At 49.1% G+C, this 19,529-nt stretch overlaps 1 protein-coding gene across 4 annotated transcripts; it reads left to right on the top strand.

Annotated features, from left to right (window-relative positions):
• The first annotated feature begins 1,520 nt into the window (after positions 1–1,520).
• ABCF1 (ATP binding cassette subfamily F member 1) lies at positions 1,521–15,145 on the top strand. Of its 4 annotated transcripts, none has more exons than XM_023624182.2 (25): positions 1,521–1,757; positions 5,722–5,840; positions 5,986–6,078; positions 6,237–6,366; positions 6,516–6,553; positions 6,638–6,745; positions 7,423–7,497; positions 7,578–7,691; positions 8,577–8,681; positions 8,935–9,057; positions 9,502–9,602; positions 9,678–9,763; positions 10,083–10,222; positions 10,309–10,457; positions 10,778–10,861; positions 11,063–11,187; positions 11,387–11,499; positions 11,639–11,810; positions 11,989–12,063; positions 12,154–12,224; positions 13,560–13,592; positions 13,676–13,844; positions 14,036–14,100; positions 14,188–14,260; positions 14,391–15,145. In XM_023624182.2, the coding sequence occupies exons 2-25, from the start codon at positions 5,790–5,792 to the stop codon at positions 14,555–14,557; spliced, it is 2,460 nt and encodes an 819-aa protein (XP_023479950.1). In that variant the 5' UTR covers positions 1,521–1,757; positions 5,722–5,789; the 3' UTR covers positions 14,558–15,145. The 4 variants fall into 4 exon arrangements, with proteins under 4 accessions (XP_023479950.1, XP_023479948.2, XP_023479951.1 ...); XM_023624180.2 differs by having other exon boundaries at positions 1,543–1,757; positions 5,722–5,768; XM_023624183.2 differs by having other exon boundaries at positions 1,546–1,757; positions 6,240–6,366.
• The last annotated feature ends 4,384 nt before the right edge of the window (positions 15,146–19,529 follow it).

The raw sequence follows: 19,529 nt of genomic DNA on the forward strand, positions 1-19,529 counted from the left end.
CTATGCACTCAATAAATATATTTTTTAATGAATGAATGAAGCAGACATGGCTTGCTGGTGAGGAAGAGGAATGGAAAAAGAGGATGACCTTTCAGTTTGGGCCCAAGTAACTGGATGAAAGGTGGTACAATTTCTTCATGTGGAGAAACCTGGAAGAGATGCAGTCTTGAGTAAAAACAACAGCTCAGTTCCATGTGTATTAATTTGAGAAATTTATTAGAGATCTCAGAGAGGATGTCCAATAAGCAGTTGGATTTGTGAATCTGAAGTTTAGGGCAGAAGTTGGGCCCAACAAGACACATTTGGGGATCTTCATCTGTTATAGAGGGTATTTAAACTGTCATCTATGCCATCTATAAGCATCTATTGCTTAGTCATGAGATTTAGGTAATAAGTCTAGATAAAGAAGAGTATCAAGGGACTGGCCCCATGGCTGAGTGGTTAAGTTTACGTGCTCCACTTCAGCGGCCCAGGGTTTCACCAGTTTGCATCCTGGGCACAGACCTAGCACTGCTCATCAAGCCATGCTGAGGTAGCGTCCCATATAGCCCAACTAGAAGGACCTACAACTAGAATATACAACTATGTACTGGGGGGCTTTGGGGAGAAGAAGGAAAAAACATTGGCAACAGATGTTAGCTCAGGGCCAATCTTAAAAAAAAGAAGAAAGAGTGTCAAAGAATAAGCCCCAAGGCACTTCAACATTTAGACTTCAGGAGGAGAAGCCAGGAAAGGAGGGAAAAGAGAGCAGCCACTGAGATAAGAGGAAACCTGCAGAGAGCAATGTCCCTGAAGACAACAAAGGAAGAAGGGAGTGACCATCTGTATCAAATGCTTATGGGAGAGTGAGTAGGATAAGGGCAGAGAACAAGCCCCATTTTGCTGACCTTGGCAAGAATGGGTTCAGGCAATGGAGAGGACAAAAGCAAGATTGTAGTAGTTTAAGGAGAGAATGGGAGCTGACAGAGCTATGGGAGCATCTTGCTCCAACACCTATTAAATGGTAATGTTAGAAGTGCAGTCAAATCTTCATTGTGATTATGGTTTAATGGGTGTATATACGTAAGACTTATCAAAGTGTACACTTTGCAGTTTATTGCCTGTCAATTTATTGTATGTGCAGTTTATTGTATATAATTATACGTAAGTAAAGCTGTTACCAAAAAAATAAAGTGAACCCAAGCTCGTGATTTCTGTTTATTAGGCTAGAGTTCCTCGTTTACAACTCTTAGAATATTCTGACACACCTCAACGCTAGACCCACAAGGCCTCTTCCTGAGTCGATGAACTGCGCCTATCTGCTCTTAAGCAGATGTCAAGGGCTGGTAGAAAGTAGCATCCACTTTAAAAAAGAAAAGATGCCTCCATTCCTTCATACTAGTCGCAAATTACTATGTTCAGTCCTCAGTCACGCGGCGTCACGGAGTCACCAAGTTGGGGTTCCCCGACCGTCATAAACGCTTTGCTGACTCGACAAGAGCCGGCAGCCCCGCCCCGTCACTGCAGGCCACGCCCCCGCCAGAGCCGCAGGCACGCCCCCGAGATGACGGTGCGGCGAGCACGTGCACCTCCCGGGGGCGGGGTTGGCCTCGTGGGCGTGGAGAGCCCGCCCCGTTCGGGCCCCACGCTACCGGAAGCGGAAATAGCACCCGGCTCCGCCAGAGTAGTCGTAACTGCAAGCGCGATGCCGAAGGGGCCAAAGCAACAGCCGCCGGAGCCCGAGTGGATCGGGGACGGAGAGAGCACGAGCCCCGCCGGTGAGGCTTGGAGGCAGGGAGGGAACGAGAGAGGGAAGAGAAGAAGAGACGGAAGAGTGCTTGCGCCTTAGGAAAGGGTCACGGGGCGTGAGAGTGACCGGGCCGTGCGGGGGTACTGCGCATGCGTGCTGTGGGGCCGGGAAGAGTTTGCCGCGGCGGGAGTGGTTTAGGCGTGCGGGCGAAAGAAGAGGTGCCGCGGTGTCGCGCACGAACTTTGCTGGGACTGGGCAAAAGACGAGGAAGAGCATATGGTACCGAGGGAGAGATGGGGAGAAATGAGACAGTCCTCTTTTCTTTATTGGACGTCTTTCCACCACACTAGATTCCACATCCCGCAGGATTGCATAAGCCATGCCTCGGCCTCCTACCCCACCGCCTGCGCGCGCGTGCGCGCTCACACACACCTCGCCAGCCTGTGATCCCACCTACTTTTCAAGAGAGTGTGACTCCTTCCTGGGCTCTCTCATAGAACATATCTCTCTCAACTAGAGCAAGAGTGTAGATGCTGGGTGTTGGAATGGGCGTTAGGGTTTATTTAAAAGTGGCGAATTTTTGTTGGGTACTTTTTTTTTTTTTTTTTACTAAGCACTGTATATACGGTGCTTTGGGGAGGGAAGGAAAAAAGTATGAAGACTACCCTTCAAAGGGGAGGTACAATGGACACAAATAATTACAGTAGGTGCACAGTGACTAATTTTACAAGCATTTATTGGATGTCTACTTTATACTTGCTGATGTGCAGAGGACTTGGAAATGTGGTGATAAAAGATAAGCCTTGCCCTGATGGAGCACCCAGTCTAGTGGAGGGGACAGAGGATTAACCACACAGTAGTTGACAGAGTGTGATGAATGTACCTGAGAATTCTATGGGACTCGAGAAGAGAGGAGAGGCATCTACTCAGACAGGTAGGGTAGGAGTGTCCGCAGAGCCGCCCAGGAATATGTGATAGCTGAGTTTATTCTCAAAGGATCAGTATGAGTTGTAAGGGGCAGAGGGAGAAGTTTATGTGAAGGTAGAGACATAGATGAACCTGTCTGGTTTCCAGTATCAGGTGACTAGTGTGATGGTGTTGGAAAGATATACAGGAGACGGATAATGAAACGCTTTATATGCTATTCAAGTTTAATCCTAAGACATTGAGAAGGAGGACCCATTGAAGTGCATAAGGAATGATAGGGTCAGCTCACGCTGACAAGACTGAGCAGTGAAGGATGACTTGAATTGAATTGATCAAGACTGAAGACAGGGAGCCCATTTAGGAGGCTCTGGCAATGATCCAGGTGAGAAGTAGCTAGAGAGTAAGCCAGGGCAGCAAAGCCTAGAGAGTTAATATGGAAGTAACATTGACCAGAACTGGGACCGACTGAATGAAGGGAGAAGAATTGAGGATGACACTCACTTAAGTACCTCAGTGGGTAGTGGACTTACTTGAAAGAAGTAATGGGCTGTAGGGTGAGGAGTGGGAAGAGAGGAGGGCAGCTTTTGAATGCTGAGCTGGAGCTTTCTGGGGAATTTCTAAGAGGAGATGACGAGGAGAGAGCTTGTTAGTGACTGTGGAGCGAGCTCTAGACCGGAAGTAAAGACACAGGCGGGTGTAGTTGAAGTGTTGGCTGTGGAGGAGTCCCCTAGAGAGTGTTTGCAGATTGAAGCAAAAGAGGGCAGAAGATGGTAACCCAAAGAACCTCGACAGGTAAGGGAAGTAAGGTAGGGGAGGAGGCTGAGGAGATGAGACTGAGAAAGGCGAGCAGCCAGAGAAACTGGAGGCAAACCAGGAGTAGCAGGGTCCCTGAAGTTAAGTAACTACAAGAGAGGAGAACTGAAGGATGAGGAGGTAGGTAGCGTGGAATGTTGCAGAGAAGTCAAGCAAAATTAGGACTAAAACAATACTTTTTGGGTTGTGCAACTAAGGGGACAGAGGCAACTTTGGCAAAAGTATTCGTTAGGAGATGATCCCCACATCAGACTGCAGTGTGTTCAGAAAGGAGTGGGAGATGAGGAAGTGGAGCTACTGTGGGCTGTGCTCTGAGACTTGGTGAAGATAAGGATAGAAAACAGAAATTGGAGGAGGAGCTGGTGAGGTGAAGGGAAGCGTTTTATCTGGCTTTGAAGTGAGAAGCAGGGCTGGCCCAGTGGCGCAGTGGTTAAGTGCCCATGTTCCGCTTCAGCAGCCCAGGGTTTGCTGGTTCGGATCCCAGGTGCGGACACAGCACCGCTCAGCAAGCCATGCTGAAGTAGGCGTCCCATACAGAAAGCAGAGGAAGATGGGCACGGATGTTAGCTCAAGGCCGGTCTTCCTCAGCAAAAAGAGGAGTATTGGCAGTGGTTAGCTCAGGGCTAATGTTCCTCAAAAAAAAAAAAACAAAACAAAAAGTAAGGGACCATAAAGTTAGAAGCAGCTTAAGTGTTGTACTGAAGGGGAGGAGCTTTTAGAAGAGGAGATGGAAGATGCAGCATAGCTTCAGCCAAACACAGGCTTTTCCTCTTCCTTGGTAGTCATACTTTCTCGCAATTTCACGTGTGCACAGGATTTTCCTCTCCGTAGGTCAGGAGGATCAGAGTGATATTTAAAGGAAGGCGAGATGGTGTGATTGTGTTAGTCCTTGGGGAGAACTTAGTGTCTGGGATGAATCGCTCCTCGGTGTTGTCACGGTGAGCTGAGCATCTCATTCCTTCTGGTGTACTGCCATGGATTGTCCTTAAAGCCTTTAGGAGTAGACTCCTTGGAATAGGATATAAAGCCTTTCGTTATTTCTCCTGCACATCTTTTCAGCTCCATCACGCTGGTCACCCAATACTGAGATCAGATTTTGAAATGTGTTCTGGGTGGAGGATACAGATTAAGCAAAGACAGACATAAGCATGCCTGGGACTTAATCAGGGAGCGGGGAGAAGCCAGTGTCCAGAACATAGGGGTGGATAGGGCAGCAGATAAGCAGAAAAGATAGTCTAGGGCCCTTTTAGTCTGTGAAGCCCTAAACTGTAGAGATTGTCCTTCGTTAATGTCCGGTTTTGGGCAGAGTAGATGCTCAGTAAAACCTTACTGAATAAATGATTACTATGGACTACGTGGAATTATGGTCTGAAAGTGCTTAATGTGATAGGTAGTAGAAAGCCTTTGTTTTGTTTTGTTTTGAAAGCTACATGCTTACAGGCGTGCTTTTGGATAGAATTGGGTGGCAGTAGATGGCATGATCTGGAGGAGAATATGACTTTGGGTAGGCCTAGACGTGAAGGCAAATCATGAGGGTGCTGGTTGCCTCCCAGGCTGATGTGGGGAGGAAGAGACGGAGTTAGGTATAGCCCCCCACCTTCAGGAACACAGGGCTGGACAGAGGGAGGAGCTGGGATCTGTTCAGTCAGTAAACTTTTATTGACTTCCCACTTTGCTCCCTGGGAACACAAGCTAAACAGTCTCTCAGGTCCCTGTCTGGGATGACAGACTGGTGCACAGACAGTTAAGTATAACATGGTGTGATTTGTGCTAGAATGTTGTGCGAGGTGAGCAGGTGGGGCCTAGACCCAGATGTTCATTTACTGATCTTCGCATGGCCTGCAGGTCTCACAAACAGCATATCCCAAATCATCATGTCTTGGTCCTCTCTTTCCCCCCATGGGCAGGCAGGAGTAGGGAGAGGAGACCTCTTCCAGTGTATCCTGGGTTAATATACGATACCAGTAGCCCAACTAATTTTCCAGCTAAAAACATAGGAGTCATCTTTGAATACTCTTACTTCTCACTTCTGCCTTCACCCTATGAATTCTGCTGCTGTCCCTCCCACTGCTGCCCTGGACCCACCCACCATTGGCTTGTCTGTCTTGTGGGACCGTGCAAACGTCTAGGGAGTGATACTGAGCTAGAAGAACAGTAAAATAGGGTGGAGGCCGCTAAGAGCTTTTGCAGGGGAGTTCAGGCTGCTTTGGAATTTGTAGATAGGCATTCACAATGTCTGCTTAACCTTCTAGATAAAGTGGTGAAGAAAGGGAAGAAGGACAAGAAGACCAAAAAGACGGTGAGGAAATGAGGCTTGAGGATGAGAAATGACTGTGGCTGTTTGCAAGCAAAATATGGCCACGTGAAGGAGGTGGGGCCCGAGGGAGGAGGAAAGATCTTGTAGAGAGAGGAAGCAAGGCGAGGGGGGAATGGAGGGTCGGTGGGCCTGTGTGTGGCAGAGAAGGGCTTGGTTGGTCTCTGAGACACGTTCACCTATATCTTAACTCCCTTTACAGTTCTTTGAAGAGCTGGCAGTAGAAGATAAACAAGCTGGGGAAGAAGAGAAAGTGCTCAAGGAGAAGGAGCAGCAGCAGCAGCAACAGCAGCAGGTACAAGTGTCAGAGGGCCCACCATCCTGGGAGGCATCTTGGGTCCACCAACCCATCTCCAGGCCACATTGGTTCACTCAGCTGATGGGGAACTCTCTGTGGGGCCAAGATTCAGCAGGAACATGGGCTTCATTATTTCACTCTTTTTTTGCTTTCAGCAGCAAAAAAAGAAACGGGATACCCGAAAAGGCCGGCGGAAGAAGGATGTGGATGATGATGGAGAGGAGAAAGAGCTCATGGAGCGTCTTAAGAAGCTCTCAGTGCCGGCCAGTGATGAGGAGGATGAAGGTAAATGACCCGAGGGGAAATGGGTACCTGGTATCGCTGAGTCATGAGGAGTGAAGTGCCTTGTTCCGTGGTCTCTGAGTTGGATTAGATTGAAAAGCCAGACATTGTAATGGTCTTTGCTACCTCATCGTCTCCCCTTGTCATTTCAGTACCTGCCCCGATAGCCCGAGGAGGGAAGAAGACCAAGGTAAGCCATTGGTGTGGTGAACAGAGACCCCAGGAGGACAGCCCTGACCATCCCGTTGACTGCTTTGGCCCTTTCGTTCTCTAGGGTGGTAATGTCTTTGCAGCCCTGATTCAGGATCAGAGTGAGGAAGAGGAGGAGGAAGAAAAGCACCCTCCTAAGCCTGCCAAGCCAGAGAAGAATCGGATCAATAAGGTGAGCATGGTGGCTCTGCTGGTCACTCCCACCCCATGTAGCACTTTGTGGCCATGGTGTGGTAATCCTGGCTTGTTTGCCTGCTTTTAAACTAGCGCTTCCAGGTCTGTCTTGCTTACAGTGTCAGAATCAGCTTTTTAAAATACTGTTGTCATCCCTCTGAAATCTACAGTGATTCTGTTACTTTCAAACTCAAAATCTAAAACAAAGTCCTTCCAGTCTTTGCTCTTCCACTTGGACTCTCCACATTGTCTCTTGGGACTCTTCCACGTTTACCTTTCACATCAGCCTGATCTCATCTTGGCATCCAGGTTGACTGTGTCTGTGTTGAAGCCTTTGTTCTGTATGCTGTGTCTTCCCTCTTCTCTAGAACGCCTTGTCCAAGCCCACGTCCATTACCTCTTCTCAAGATTCACCCTCTTGAGGAAGCCCTCCAGGGCTAGCTAGTACTGCCCCACCCACGTTGCTCACTGGGCCTGACTCCCAGCCCCTTTGCTTTGCTAATATTCTCTAATGATCTCCTCAGCATCTGGTCTCAAGCTGGAGGCAGAGGTTTTTAGGGTCTCGTTTTCTCCCTGGCCGCACTCAGTATGGTTAACGCCCAGTCCTAGACTCCCTAGAAATGCTTGTTAAGCAACAAAGGAGCAGATTAATTTGTGTGTTTGTCTCTCCTCCAGGCTGTATCTGAGGAACAACAGCCGGGGCTCAAGGGCAAAAAAGGAAAGGAAGAGAAGTCAAAGGGGAAGGCCAAGGTGAGAGAGAAGTGGCAGGAGGGGGTGCTGGGTCTCAGGAATTTGAGCATTTCATCAGACCTGCTATCTTTTCCCTTCAGCCTCAGAATAAATTTGCTGCTCTAGACAATGAAGAGGAGGATGAAGAAGAAGAAATAACAAAAGAAAAGGAACCACCCAAACAAGGGAAGGAGAAGGCCAAGAAGGCAGAGCAGGTGTGTATTTTGGTGTTGGGGGAAGGTGGGCTGAGGCACTGGGGCTCTGTGGCCTAATACAGGGGGACAGGGGGCAGGATCTGGAGGTGTTAGTATCCAGAGCAGGAGTTGGTAAACGTCTATAAAGGGCCACATAGTAAATATTTTTGGCTCTGTGGTCTGCATACAATCTCTGACACTTACTCATCTTTTTCTTTTTTTTTTGACAACTTTTTGAAAATGTAAAAATCATTCCTAGCTCACGGTCCATATAAAAACAGATGTCAGGTCAGATTTAGCCCACAGGCCCGAGTTTGTAGCCCCTGACCCAGAGAGGAAAAGACCCTGGCGTTAGCCTCAGACAGTCTGGGTTCTGGCTCTGCCACTCACGGGCTGTGTGACCTTGAGTACATCTTTCCACCTCCTTGGGTCTCACTTGTCTCATCTGCATGACGTAAGTGAGTCTGGTGATCTCTAAGGTCCTCTGTATCTCTGATACTTTTCACTTCTGTGATTCTGCGGGGTTTCTCATTGGCTGTACATTAGGGCTTCCTGACCTCTTCTTTGCATGTTAAGGTGTAGCCACAGAAATTCAATTTTGATGCGTGAGGAAAAGAACCTGTTCCATTTACATTGTATTGGTAGTTGTATTTATAGGTACAGATACATTATTAATTTTCACATATACTCACTCACACCCTCTGTCTTGTACCATTCCTGGTGGCAGAAATGGATAAAGGACTGCAGGAACACCCAGGGTAGGTATGAGTGAGAGATGATCCACCAAGATACCTCAGGACTGAGTGGAGAAGGAAAGAGCATGCTGCGGAACTGGGGGTAGATGACATGAAATCTGGGTTCTACAAGGGGTCCTTCATTTTCTTTACCATCCCCTGGTTCTCACAGGGTTCTGAGGAAGAAGGAGACGAGGAGGAGGAGGAAGGGGAGTCTAAGGCCGATGATCCCTATGCTCACCTTAGTAAAAAGGAGAAGAAAAAGCTGAAGAAACAGGTAAGACCTTATGTTGTTAGTGGTCAGAGGTAGGAGAATTTGATTTTTTTTTTTTTTTAAATGCTTCAACTAGGGGACGTGAATTGGGGGACAAGAAGTAGAACTTTGGGTGCTACTTCAAGTAAAACAGTTGGAGTAAGGAAAGAATTGTCTTCTGTGAGCCTGTGTCCATGTCTGATGACATGGGGCTGTATCGTGGTGATGGGAAACTGGCAGACAGTGGCCTCGAATGTGATTTTTCCTTCCTTCTCAGATGGAGTATGAACGCCAGGTGGCTTCATTAAAAGCAGCCAATGCTGCTGAAAATGACTTCTCCGTGTCACAAGCAGAGGTGTCCTCCCGGCAAGCCATGTTAGAAAATGCATCTGACATCAAGGTAAGGTCTGAGGGGGCCCCTGCCCAACCAGCTCGCCCGGGGAAGTGCCAGTTCTCTCACATGTCCCTGACTGGCCATGGCAGCCAAGGGAGGTGGGGCATGAGTGGCTTGTCCACTGGGAAGAAAGCTTGGGAGTGTTTTCCACACCTTGACTTCTGGCAGCTTAAGCGAGAAGGTAGAAAAACCAGTAGAAGTAGAGGAGTCCACCTTTGGAGGGAAGGAGGGTGGGACGGGCTGGACTGGCTTCGTATTTGGGAGACTCCCATTAGAGGCAGTGAAGGCGGTGGCCTGCTAGGGGACCGGCATGGTGAGGGCAAGGCATTCTGCTGTAGGTGCTAGTTTGTCAGAGGCTTCTCTGGGGAGAAAGCTGCATCTGCTGGCTGAAAGGGAGAATTCTCATGTGCTCCTTCCTTCCCCCTGCCACTCTTTCCCCACTGACTGCAGCTGGAGAAGTTCAGCATCTCGGCCCACGGCAAGGAGTTATTCGTCAACGCAGACCTATACATTGTAGCTGGCCGCCGCTACGGGCTAGTGGGACCCAATGGGTGAGGAGAGGAGGGGCAGGACGGAAAACAAGGGATTCCTGTGGTGGTCTGGTCCTAATAGCTCTCATTCCCCAGCAAGGGCAAGACCACTCTCCTCAAGCACATCGCCAACCGGGCCTTGAGCATCCCCCCGAACATCGATGTGTTGCTGTGTGAGCAGGGTGAGCCCAGTGGTGGAAGGGGGCTTGGTGGGGAGGTGAAACTGAGTGGCTTGAGGGGTGGGCAATTGGAATAGAAGAGCCAACCAAGAACAGAAGGAATTGTGGCTGTGGGGTTGGAAAGGTTATGGGGGGATACTGGGGACTGGGAACTGGATGCTAAAGAAAGAGGGGGAGTAAAGGAGGGGCTTGAGAAGATTTTACTTAGAACAAGTACAAGGAGCTGAGCAGGGTCAGGCAAACCAGAAATGGAGCTGAAGGAAAGAAGGAATAGGAGCCTTGGCCCTTGGGGCGAGCTGACTGTTCTCCCCTTGCCCCCTAGAGGTGGTAGCGGATGAGACACCAGCAGTGCAGGCCGTTCTTCGAGCTGACACCAAGCGATTGAAGCTGCTGGAAGAGGAGCGACGGCTTCAGGGACAGCTGGAGCAGGGCGATGACACAGCTGCCGAGAGGCTAGAGAAGGTAGAGGAGATGGCGCAAGGGACACAAACGAAGACTTGGGGGTTCCTGGGACCTTCAGACATGTGTCCTCTTCTCCCCCCTCCCAGGTGTATGAGGAATTGCGGGCTACCGGGGCGGCAGCTGCAGAGGCCAAAGCCCGGCGGATCCTGGCTGGTTTGGGTTTCGACCCTGAAATGCAGAATCGGCCCACGCAGAAGTTTTCGGGGGGCTGGCGCATGCGTGTCTCCCTGGCCAGGTGGGCTACCCACCTCACTGCTCTCCCTTCTAGCCTCAACCCATCCAGACTCTTTGCCTTCTTCCCATTCTTCCAAGGCCAGTAGGGAGGTTCAAGGCTATTTTCTTTTCCTTTACGGTGTTGTCAGACTCGAGGTCGTTTCTCCATTTTTCTCCCTGCCTGTGGTATATTACCCATGTCTCCTGCACAGGAGCTCTCTAAGGATAGATTGGGAAGGAGTGTTCATGGTCTTAGGCTCCAGCTACCAGAGGCTTCTCAGGGGTTCTCTGAGCAAGGATCTTCCTCCCGCTGACCCTACACTCTGCTGCCTCACCCTCTAGGGCGCTGTTCATGGAGCCCACGCTGCTGATGTTGGATGAACCCACCAACCACTTGGACCTCAATGCTGTCATCTGGCTCAATAAGTGAGTTGCCCTTGCTTACAGTCTTTGCATCATTGCTTCCTGTTCTGCCCTCATTTCTTCTAGCTGTTCTCCCCTCTGCCCTTGACAGCTCTCAGTCCAGCCCTCCCTCTTCTCCTACCTGCCCCTGTTGTCTGTGTGCTTCCCCTGACTTAATCCTAACTTGACCATTGTGACATTTCCATACTCTCCTCTAAAACCCAGCTACCTCCAGGGCTGGCGGAAGACGTTGCTCATCGTCTCCCACGACCAGGGCTTCCTGGATGACGTCTGCACTGATATCATCCATCTCGACGCCCAGCGGCTCCATTACTATAGGGGCAATTACAGTAAGTAGGAGTATTTGTGGGTAGAGGGAAGAGATGGGGCCTTGAGGCCTGGGAGAGAGGGCTCGTAGGGACATGGTGACGAGCTCAATCTTTTCAGAATTTTGGACAGTGATGCCCACCTTGATCTTCCCTAATCCTGGTCGCCCCTCTCCTGGGGAGAGGGGCAACCATTGATGCCCATCCCCATCTCCTGCCCCAGTGACTTTCAAGAAGATGTACCAGCAGAAGCAGAAGGAACTGCTGAAGCAGTATGAGAAGCAGGAGAAGAAGCTAAAGGAGCTAAAGGCGGGTGGCAAGTCCACCAAGCAGGCAGTGAGCACCTCGGGGTCTTCCTTGGCTGGGGGGCCCTTCTCTCAGGAGAATGGAGAACGGGGGTGGCTCTGGGACGCCGAGCTACGTTTCCAGGACTGCTGTGAAGGGTGTGGGTTTCCCCTTTCTCCTTCCTCTCCAGGAAAAGCAAACAAAGGAAGCCCTGACTCGAAAGCAGCAGAAATGCCGACGGAAAAACCAGGATGAGGAATCGCAGGAGGCCCCTGAGCTCCTGAAGCGCCCAAAGGAGTACACTGTGCGCTTCACTTTCCCCGACCCCCCGCCACTCAGCCCTCCTGTGCTGGGTCTGCACGGTGAGCGCCTGGAGGCCTGAGCGGCCGGGGGCGGAAGTGTGTGCTGTGTGCCTCAAGTCCTGTCTGCCCAGCATGGGGTCTGTTCCTTGTCTCCAAGGCCAGCATTCAAGGGATATTCACAGGGACCTTCAGGGTGACTCTAGAAAGAAAAGAAACCTCTACTTTTCTTGACTTTCAGGTGTGACGTTTGGCTATGAGGGGCAGAAACCACTCTTTAAGAATCTGGATTTTGGCATCGACATGGACTCAAGGAGTGAGTTGGGGCTGGGTGGCTCGGGAAGTGGAGCAGGAGCTCCAGGGAGAGTTTCTGGGCGCCTCTGACCACCAGCTCTCCTCCTTGCAGTCTGCATCGTGGGCCCCAATGGCGTGGGGAAGAGCACTCTGCTGCTGCTGCTGACAGGCAAGCTAACACCGGTGAGTCCTGGAGCCCCGGAGGGAGGACTGTGACGGGAGAGCATGGAAGTGTGAAAGCGCAGCTGTGCACCAGGGCCTGGAATCAGGGAGCCCCTTCTGCAGTGGACAGTTAAATCCGGAACTCGTCATAGGTACTTAATTTCCCCAAGAGGAGCCATAGGGGAGAGCAGTTTACATCAGTTCAAGGAGGAGAGCCAGGAGAATGGGGGTCGAGCTGAGGGCATCCCCCTACGTGTGTGTTTTGGTTATACAAGAAATAGACATCCATCATAGAAAGATTAGAAATTGCCTAAGCCAGAGAGAAATCTAGAGATAACCAGTATTAATTTTGGCAGATTACTTTCTTCTTTTTTCCTTTCCAAATGTGCATATAATTTTTTTAACAAAAATGGGGTTATCCTATGAATTGTTTTATAGCCAACTTTTTCCAGATAATACACATCAAGCGTTTTTTCATGCCAGTAGTTAAATGTGGACATTTATTTATATGGATCTACCATAATTTATTTGATATCATTTAGATTATTTCTGATTTTTTTTAAAAAAGATTTTATTTTTCCTTTTTCTCCCCAAAGCCCCCAGTACATAGTTGTGTATTTTTAGTTGTGGGTCCTTCTAGTTGTGGCATGTGGGACGCCGCCTCAGCATGGCTTGATGAGCGGTGCCATGTCCACGCCCAGGATTCGAACTGGCGAAACCCTGGGCCGCCGAAGCAGAGCGTGGGAACTTAACCACTCGGCCATGGGACGGCCCCTGTTTCTGATTTTTCACTAAAGGACAATACTATAGTAAATATTATACAGCTTTATGAATTTAGTTTTTCCTTAAGATAAATTCCCTGGAATGGCTTTTAGGACTTTTGCGATAGATCTCTGTATCACGCTTTAGAAAGGCTGTAGCCGCCTCAACTCCCTCCAGGAAAGTGTGGAGAGGACCGATTTCCTCACACCCACCGAGCAGAGCTTTAGAAAGGTGCTCTTAGATCCTCCCACGCACTGTCTTCTGAGCCCCATCTGCGCTGGACCCCTGGAACCAGGCGTGTGGGTGTCGCTGGCTGGGAAGGGGCTGCTCTTTGGTTGTGGTTCTGAGTCTGCACTTTCTGTCTCCCCTCCGTGATGCTCCTCTCTTACTCCCCTTTTGCCCTGTGCTCTCCTGATTTCCTGTGTGTGCCTTTGTCACATTAAGGAGACCATCCATGTTCCCTTTCCTGTGCTACCTTGTTCCAAGCCTGATCTGATATTTGTCTCCCGTTTAGAAAGTTGGGGTGCAGAACCAGGTATGGAGCTGCAGGACTTTCCCCCTTTTTCTTATCTTCCCCCTGCTCTTTCCTTGCAGACTCGTGGCGAAATGAGAAAGAACCACCGGCTGGTAAGTTGGCTTTGGGAACTGGGGAATAAGAGTGCTGGAGGAAGTAGGACTTTCACTGACCACCTCCCTCTCTTCTCTGGCAGAAAATTGGCTTCTTCAACCAGCAGTATGCAGAGCAGCTGCGCATGGAGGAGACGCCCACTGAGTACCTGCAGCGGGGCTTCAACCTGCCCTATCAGGATGCCCGGAAGTGCCTGGGCCGCTTCGGCCTGGAGAGTCATGCCCACACCATCCAGATCTGCAAACTCTCTGGTACCACTGGCGGGGGCTGGGGAAGGTGTCCTCCTCCTTAATACTCATACCTCCAGACTGTACCTAGAGGCAGAAAGGAAGAGGAACCAGGACTTGGGGGACCTCAGCACACACACAGATGCACATTCAGGGTTTACCTTCAGAAATGGAAGGTAGTAAAGTGTGATGGACTTCCTTTTCCTTTGCTCCAGGTGGGCAAAAAGCCCGAGTTGTGTTTGCAGAGCTGGCCTGTCGGGAGCCCGATGTCCTCATCTTGGTGAGTGAGCTGGACTGTGGGAGAGGGATAAGAGTGACAGTGATGACAGGTAGGCGTAACGCTCAGTCGTGGAATGTCTCTCCATAGGACGAGCCCACCAATAACTTGGACATCGAGTCTATTGATGCTCTGGGGGAGGCCATCAACGAATACAAGGGTGGTAAGGCAGTGTGCCCTCCTCCTTTCCTTGGGGACCGTAGTGTCCTTCGGCTAGGGCTCCCTTCTTCCAGGTCTGATTCCTCATTTCCTCTCTTCTCCTTGCCCTCCCGTCTCTCCATCTTTCTTCAAAGCTGTGATCGTTGTCAGCCACGATGCCCGACTCATCACAGAAACCAACTGCCAGCTGTGGGTGGTGGAAGAGCAGAGTGTCAGCCAGATCGATGGGGACTTTGAGGACTACAAGCGAGAGGTGTTGGAGGCGCTGGGTGAAGTCATGGTCAGCCGACCGCGAGAGTGAGCTTTCCTTCCTGGAAGTCTCCCGAAAGATCAGCTTGCGTGGCCTGGAAGTCTCCTATTGTCACCCTCTCTTCACTCGGAAGCCTGCCTTTGGTCTGCAGCTGACCCAGCAACTACTCAGGCACACAGAGGCGGAGTGTGGTCTTGATGTGACCAGAATACCACTTTGCTTCCTTTTCTCTGAAAGACTTGTCTGTTCCGCTTTTCTAGAGATAACTGAGCTGGCCTTATCCTTGACTTCCCTCTCTACAAACAGAGCTGACCTTCATTAGTGTGGGGTTCCATCCAGCCAAGTTAACGTGGCCAGTTGTCTCGAGACTCATCACTCAAAGCCTGCCGCTGGGCCACCCTCCAGCTTCAGGCCCAGCTGGTCTTTGAGTGGTGCTCTTCTTCTCTGGTGGATTCAACGCTGACTTACTGAGACAAACAGCTGTCGCAGCTCAGAGCTGGAGGAGAGTTCTGAGCCCAGCCTGGGATTTGGTGCCTGCAGCCTCTTGTCTGGTTGGGGACTTGGGGGCAGGAAAGGAATGCTGCTCAACTTGAATCTCCCTTTACAAGGGGGAGAAATAAAGGAAAGGAGTTGCTGCCACCCTGTCACTGTTTGGAGATTCATGGGAGCTGGAACGGTTCTCAGTCTTGATTGGCTTTATTCAGCGTTCTCTCAGCAGTTAGTATCCTCTCCTCCCCTCTAATGCAGACAGACCTAACTTGCAGTCTTCCTAACGTGCAGTAAGACTGCACTTAGACGGCTGTTTGAGGAGCCTCCCTCCCCTCCCCCAACCCTTCAGGCGAGGAGAAGGGAAAGTGATTGATCTCTTCTAGCGCTGTCCAGGCTCTCCCTGTGGTCAGAGGCCACAGGGCTGATCCTCTCAACAGTTACTAAGTCACCTAACACGCACACTCCTGTGGGGTACACAAGAAGGGAAAAGTCGAGGTCTGCCTCCATGAATAGTCTCCTTAGAGAAGACTTAGAAAATAAGACAGGAGCACACAAGGTGATGCGACTGCCAGGTGTGTGGTACTTTGGATTGTAAATTGCCACATGTTCTTAGAAGGGAGAGATTATCCATGACTTGATTATTTGGCAGGATCACTTGAAGGTGGACCTTGAAAAGTAAGGATTTGAATAATGAGGGAATCGAGAGTCATTTTTGGAACCTAGGAAAAGGGCAGATCTAAAGCTTGAAAGGAAGAAAAACTATTTGGGTGTTAATGAGAGCACATGGCTGGTGTGGCCACTTTTCTTATTAGAGTTTGATTGGAAAGTAAAATAACAAGTGGCAAGTGGTTGGTGGTGATTTTAGGAAGTGATGAGCAAGGTGGACTATAGAAACTTAGGGGTGGACCCCGTAAGTTTTGTCGTGGGCATGAGGTGATAAATCCTGAACTAGGGTGTGAGAGGGACAGAAAGGAAAGGACAGATGGGAAGAGCTAGGTGTGGCAGTTTGAGAGAGAGAAAAGAAGGATCAGATGTATCCAGTCCCAGGGTGAAAATGAAGAGCTGTTCAGTTGAGACTGACTGAGTTTGGACAACCGCTCTTGGAAAAACATTTCCTGGAAAAATACTAAGAATAAATAATACTGGACCTCGAGTACAAGGTGTGTAGTGGAAGTGAAGGTCGGTGTGGAGAGAGGTGCGGAGGAGCTCTTAGGAAGGAACACCCCCTTAATGAAATTTGAGGGGGAAAAATGAGGGTCTTGTTTCCAGTTCCTGAGTAAGACATTAGATGTAATTTCCCCAGTTCCATGAAGCAGATCTACCAGAAGAGGGGGAGCCAAGCTTCAAGTTCACTTACTAATGGTGTAACCTGGGACGAGCTACTTAGCCCCCTGGTACCCGTTTCCTCATTTGTAAACGGTGAGAGAAAGGACCTACCTCACAAGGTTGTTAAGGGGTTAGATAGCAAATTATTCATAAAGTGCTTTAAATTCTTTTGTTACATGTATCTCCTATTATACTCTACACTTAATTTTCAGTTCACTAGTCTAGATGAGATAGTACATAAAATATATGGGAATGTTATTTATAAAATGAATACCAAAATGTTGTATTTTGAGTTTTTAATCACTAATTTCATTACAGATACTTCAGATGCTCCAAAATAACATCCGTCCACGGGCACAAATTTCATTTCTTCCTTCAATATACATACTATGTAATGGAATTATTAACAACACACATAAATATGGGCAAAAGGATGCCCCTCCTCTAAAAAAAAGCAGCATAGAAATGGAGTGCGAAAGGAAAAGAAAGAACACATGTACATGGTACAATATATGGAGAACACAAAGCCTGGGAAATGAAATTTCATTAACAGAATTATCTTTATTCATAAGCAACTTTTATTACTTACAAATCATGCACTAATGCACATAACGGGCACCGTAGAAATGTTTTTAAGAAGTAGCGATTCTTCTCCACACTTCTTAATGAAGAAACTTAAGACTCAGAGGACAGTAACTTGCCCACAGTCATGCAGCCTGTAGAGGGGTGTTCCTGGGATAATGGCCCTTGTTTATCTGACTCCAGTTTCCTGGGCATTCTCCCTAATGTGTAGAATGTGGATAAGATACCCAAAAGATGAGTCCTAGAGGGGCATGATAGGACTGTTGTAGGAACACAAAAGACACGTTAGGGAAGACGCAGCGCTACAATGGAAAGAATGGAAACTGGGAAAGGGCCCTGTGGCTACACTGGACTCAAAGGAGGCCTGGGGATATGAGAAGTTATTCTTGTGTGGCCAATGCTGAATGCAACAACCAGGATACTTGAACTGACTGTTCCAGGGCAGTGGCTCTCAAAGTGTCCTAGAACAGCAGCATGAGCATCACCTGGGAGTCCATTAGAAGTGCAAAGAGGAACTGAGTGGTGCCTTTGGAGGGGGTCACCTTTAGATTGAGTGATTAGGGAAGACCTTGCAGGAAGTAACGGAAGTTAAACCTGAAGGTGAAGAAACCAACCAGATAAGTAGGAAAGAAGAGCCTTCAGGAAAGGGACCAGAAGGTGCAAAAGCCCAGAAGCTGGAAAGCGACGTGGTCAAGGAACATGGCTTGAGCTTAAAGCTTGAGCAGGGGGCAGAACGCACAGGGCCTTGCAAGCCTTGATGGGGACTTGGGATATGATTCTAGGAGCAACGAGAGGCCATTGGTAGTATTTGTGCGGGAGCTGCTGGGTGAAGAATGGTGGGTCAAGGGGAGTCAGGAGATGCCAGGAGAAGAGTTGGATATTTCTATGGAAATGAGATAACCCTTCTTCCTCTAAGAAATGAAGGAAGATAGTGTCAACTCGGCTGTTTGCAGGTGAAGAGAAGGGGAAATGGTCGTCGCATTGGAGGGGGCTCACTTGCTCAGGAGTTTTGGTGCCAGGGGGTCGAGGAAGTTTGCCAAGCAGCAGTAAATGTTGAAGCAGTGCTAATAGTTTGTACTGGGCCAAGAGGATAGGATTTCGTGATTTTTCAAAATTACATTTACTGCCTGGGAGCAGGAAGGGGAGAAATAGAATAATGATTCAGAATTGGAGCTTGAAGTGGTGTGCCTGGGGAAGGGTTGACAGAGAACGCCTAAAGTTGAAAGGTTATCTTGGGGGGGGAAATGGAAGCAAAAAGGAAGAACAGACCAGCTGGAAACGGGGGAGAGAAGTGCCTGCAGGGCTTGGTGAAGAAACAGACCTGGGTCACCAGGCCTCCTGAAATGGAGGCCATGCTCAGCCTTTCCCTCCCTGCTAAAAAAGGGAAAATCTTCTCTTTAAGTAACAGGTTACTTTAAATTTTCATGGCGAATTTGAAAGAAAAATGGTTGAACTAATTTTTGAATTAAAATAGAAAAAACTTTCAACTCTCTTTAAGGGTTCTTGTGGCCTCTTGCAGGAGACAGAGGGAAGAAGGTGAGAAGCAGGCAGCAGATGGAAGCAGAAGGAAAGAAACGCGAGTTAAAGAATGACCCGCTAGGTTGTGACGTTGGTTTGTTTTTTCACTTGAGCTGTGTACTTCATTGGTATTTCACCTTTTAGCTTGGCCCTTAGATTACATCCTCTTCTCAGGTCGTCTCCCAAGTGCACAGAGCAACAACAGGCTGACTGACTGAACTCTCCCATCCCGAGACTGCGCAGGAGGAGGAGAAAATTAACCCATCCGCCTTACTAAATGTAAATAGCGCCTGTGAAACTTGGGGAGTTGTTGCCCTCATGTGGCCGATCCTGGAAATAACAGCCAAGATACTTGTGTTCCAGGGCAGTCTTTTCAGTGTTTTCCAGATCAGCATCAGCAACACCTGAGAAGTTAGAAATGCAAAATCTCGGAATCCAGACCTACTGAATCAGTTTTGCTGGACCCCACCCCAAGCCCATCTTTTAACAAGCCCTTCAGATGATTCTGATGAATGCTAAAAGGTTGAAAAACACTCTTTTCAAAGCAGTTCATGCTCCAGTATCCCCATCATCCCCCAAAATGTAATATATTGCTAATTTCTAGTTTCAAGAATAGCAGCACTTCCTAGCGTTAATCCTACCCTTCCATGTTCTGGTCTCCAAAACCTCCTGTCTCCCCAGGAATCTTATTCCATCAAGCAGCCCCTCAATTTAATACCTGTGCTTAAGAACCCAACCTCTTCTTGCAGCAGGGCCGTTTCCCTCTACTCTGCAGAGCTGCCTTTTTGGGGAGAGCAGTCTGTTTCCCATTTCTTGCTTCTCACTTTCTCCACTGTAACTGCTCTAAGAAGGACCCACGTGTTTTTCTCTCCTTCCCCAGAAACTGCTCTCGGATTTTTCCTTCCTCAGCCAGTCTCCCTGCTCCTCTCTTCCACCCACCCTCACTTAAATTCCTTTCCCTGAGCAACTCCGCGGGTAAGATGGTAGGTTCATCTAGAACTGATGCGCCCACACCGCCTGCAGCTCCAGCAATCTGTGAAGAGCTCTGCATTCCCCAAGGTGCCGCTGCGCAAAGAACGCTGACCCATGGGGTCCACTCCATAGCCTG

This window comes from Equus caballus, chromosome 20 (assembly GCF_041296265.1).
Source record: "Equus caballus isolate H_3958 breed thoroughbred chromosome 20, TB-T2T, whole genome shotgun sequence".
Taxonomy (NCBI): Eukaryota; Metazoa; Chordata; class Mammalia; order Perissodactyla; family Equidae; genus Equus; species Equus caballus.

What these genes read in the sequence shown, in the direction of transcription:
- ABCF1 (XM_023624180.2), top strand. Translation starts at nt 1,544, where the DNA reads ATGACGGTGCGGCGAGCACGTGCACCTCCCGGGGGCGGGGTTGGCCTC. An exon ending in AGAGAGCACGAGCCCCGCCG is followed by an intron (nt 1,758 to 5,721) that starts GTGAGGCTTGGA and finishes TTAACCTTCTAG; the next exon opens with ATAAAGTGGTGAAGAAAGGG. An exon ending in AAAATGCATCTGACATCAAG is followed by an intron (nt 9,058 to 9,501) that starts GTAAGGTCTGAG and finishes CACTGACTGCAG; the next exon opens with CTGGAGAAGTTCAGCATCTC.